Here is a 3,635-nt window from a genome sequence, read left to right on the forward strand (position 1 = left end):
TTGCTGTGCACAGGTTATTTTTACTGGATTTTTGTCAATATACAAACACTCCTCACTCTACTGTCTAGGCTTGCGTAGACCAAGTACTTGTCCTACTTACTACGTTACCACCTCCGTATGAAACAGTTTCACAGAATCAATGAAGATAAACGGACAAAAAATTATCCAGATGATATTTATTTGAGAAAGAAATGAAGGACGTAAGACTGGGCAGTTAATATTTTCTTGGTATTGATTTTGACGATTTAGCTTTAGCTTTCTAGTTGCCCACAACGGATGAAATCTAACTGAGTTTAAATACTACAAGAATGTACGTAGCAAAGCGAAAGTGAAATGAAGGAGTCCTGATTGCTGTATAGTGGGCAACTGAAAGCCGGGCTCGAAAGCCGATTAGTAAGCTGTGATTTTCAGAAATGCGACAGAAGACGAACACACACACACACACGCACGCACACACATTTTGCACATTGGTGAATATTATTGCAGAATCAGGCAAGGCGAGCAATAACTATGCATTGATGCACGTGTTACTATGTTGATTAGAACGCTAAACGACACCCCACTCAGCAATAATATCCACCCTAATTTGACAGTTTTTACAACAGCACAGTAAACGCTGACGATGACAGTACAACGATTCATCTTTAACAAGAATCCATTTAGTCAACAAAATCAACCCATCGCTTGCAGTATCAGCGTCCTGAGGTGCAACGACGTTGTGCAGCTGGTGAACGGAGCACTACACTACGTCGTATTAACGGTGCTTCAACTTTGGTGTTTGATCCAGAGGCTTAGTGATGTCGTGACACTTCAGCGATGCGGAGTTTCCCGACCTCATGGTCCCCGCGCGGGATGGTGCTGTTTGGCGGGTGTCACCCATTCCTGATCGCGGTGTTTAGCTCTGTTCGAGCTCCTCCTCGCCGTGCGTGAGGGTGTGGGCGTAGGCCTTGTAGTCGAACTTGCCCTTAGTCACTGGTGCGTTCTGGAAGAGCTGTTCCACCTATAAGATACACGCGCGATCAGTCACGTCGCGCTGAAGGTTGTTTGTCCATTCGCTTTATGTGATTCATACGGGCGTGTATGGGGTGACATAGGTTAGTGAAGATTGCGTTGGATACGTTTCAGTTTAGTCAATTTTTCCGTTACATATTAATTTAATCGTTTAATATCAATTCTTTAATATCCGTCTAATATCAATCTCGATATTCGTCTAATATCAATCGTCTATTATCAATTAATTATAGTTTCAATCGTCTGGAAACCATTTCTGGCACTACTTTTCTACTTAGCTAATCGTACCTCCTTCTTGTCGAATCGGTCTCCAATTCCCTGAATAAGTTCTTTCAGTCTGAAATAAACAGAAATGCGGAATAATGACTCACTGTGTGTAGAAATTATACCAAATTATTCCACGCGACACTCATGACAGCAATAACAGTGTAGCACTTTAATTTCATACCGCCCATGCAATTATAAAATGCTACTATTGATGTATTAACGTTACTATTGATGTATTAACGTTACTATTGATGTATTAACTTCAACGACATAGACTTAAACTCGCTGCAGTTAGAGCATCAATTCGCGAAACTGCGTTGACCGTTGAAATTATATTAATTACAATGTGTCATATAGAACACAGCTTCTAACTCACTTCTTGGCATCGACCGCTCCAGTGGCCTCTGGATCGAAAAGCTTGAACGCGTTGAGGATGGCATCTTCTGGATCAGACCCTGTGTTTGAAAAATAATCGTCGGGTTATATAAGAGTACTTTTTACGGGCCGTATGCAGGGGTTTGGACAATGCATCGATGAGCTCCTGGCTATATTACGGCGTATATAGAAGGCATATATATATAATGCCGCGTCTAGAGCACACGCTACGTGACCTCTGTATTACACGGAGGTCATTTGAAATAGTTTCTACCGTAGTAGATAGTGTACAAATTAACAAGCTGTATGTATGACAGCACTCGCTGTTTGCACGAGTAGAACTGGTCGCATTAATAAAGCTTGTTGTTCTAATAACACATTACAGTCAAAATAGCCAATAAACTATCAAACTTCATGCTCGCATAACATGACGGCGAGTACAATCTGGATCTACTTTCCCGTACCGGATTGTAGTGTGTTTATTTGCGGAAGCAGCCCGGCGGCTGAAATTTTTATTTTTGACATGTATGACGTTGGCGATAGCAGAGGAGACCAGCGCGCAAACATGCGGCTCCTTTATGCCGACCATTTCACGGGCACCTACATATTTTTTACATATAGTTTTATCGTCCTTGGCTTCATAGCTCAGTTGCGATTACATTTTAACCTTGGCTGCTGCTCTGTTTTCTTTTTTACTGATCTAAACTCCCTGAGAGATCGCCTCGGTTCTATTTCTTTAACGCGATCTTGTGAGATAGAAATTACCGTTAACGAAAACACAAGGCATATCGACTAGCCGTGAACCTTTCACAGTGTAATGTGAGCGACACGGTAACATTCACTGGTACTTTGCTCAGTGGCTCCCGCTTTTGTCGACGCTTTCGTTACATGTGTTGGATGGGCGCAAATTAAAACAACAGCATTCACTTAGGCGCACTGCATTTGTTACAAGCCGTTCTAGTCTAAAGATATAGGATGTTAGTCCTCCAGACGCTGATATAATGCGGCGTTGTTTTTTTTTTTTATCTGAAGCAGTCAATGATGGCTCTGTAGGAACCACCAGGCCGTGCGCCTGTCACAGGCGATATCATCGGGGGAATTTCAACGGGCAATTATCAATGGGGAATCGCACCGAAGTATTATCAACAAGGCATGAATATGGATCGCGGCGAAAATTCACCCGTCATAGATACTATAAAGCACAGATCCGCCTAAATTCATATCCATTCTGTACTTGTATGTGTTCTCATGATTAACATGAGAATATTCCGCTCTTGTTGCTTCAGATAACAGTCGCTCGCGTTACAACGTTCTCACGACGATCTAAAGGCCGTGACTAGAAAAGCCATGGACTTACCAGAGAATCGTTCACCGAACAACTGCAGGAACATTGTGAAATTCAGGGGACCTGGTGCCTCACTGAGCATCTCATCAAGTTCTGTGTCCTTGGCCGTTCGTCCTGCGAAAATCAAACGTTGTTACAGAAACTGCACGAGCCAACATCACTCAAAGAAAGCGAAATGGTACATTATCGAATACGCGTCCCGAAAACACTAAAAATGGTCGCGCTGAAGACGCGTGTGCTGCACTACTGCCAACTAGTCCACGAAATTCCACACGACCGTTTGTTTATTGCCGAAGCAGAAATCGCGTTCATTCACAACCCCGCGACGTGCGAAAGCTTTCTCGGATTTACGCTGCTTATTTATAGTGGCATTATTTGACCCGACAGTACAACAGCGTGAGCTCAGACTTACAGTTGCAGACCAGTCTATACTGTTAAACCAGGTTCCGCGATTTTTTAGCTAAGCGCAGCACAAAACGCGACGGCTTCGAATGCATGCCAAAAATAAATATGGCGGATAAGATTGCAGCAGTGGAATTCAAGCTATTCCTGGAGCAACCCTGCGCTGCGGCGGTCTACGTGTTGCTAACCAGCTCAGCCCTATACGTATATATATATATATATATATATATATATA

The 3,635-nt window shown here is 42.9% G+C and overlaps 1 protein-coding gene across 1 annotated transcript in view; it reads right to left on the reverse strand.

The window, feature by feature from the left end:
- LOC106811830 (myosin regulatory light chain 2, ventricular/cardiac muscle isoform-like) overlaps positions 1–3,635 on the reverse strand; it is a 5,943-nt gene continuing 2,308 nt past the window's right edge. Inside the window, exons 4-7 of the mRNA XM_014815582.1 lie at positions 3,011–3,112; positions 1,655–1,733; positions 1,300–1,348; positions 1–1,000 (exon numbers count right to left, since the gene is read on the reverse strand). Coding sequence (XP_014671068.1) covers positions 896–1,000; positions 1,300–1,348; positions 1,655–1,733; positions 3,011–3,112 — 335 coding nt within the window. The 3' untranslated portion in view covers positions 1–895. The remainder of the gene's footprint in view (positions 1,001–1,299; positions 1,349–1,654; positions 1,734–3,010; positions 3,113–3,635) is intronic.

This window comes from Priapulus caudatus, unplaced genomic scaffold, assembly GCF_000485595.1.
Source record: "Priapulus caudatus unplaced genomic scaffold, Priapulus_caudatus-5.0.1 Scaffold1, whole genome shotgun sequence".
Classification (NCBI taxonomy): domain Eukaryota; kingdom Metazoa; phylum Priapulida; class Priapulimorpha; order Priapulimorphida; family Priapulidae; genus Priapulus; species Priapulus caudatus.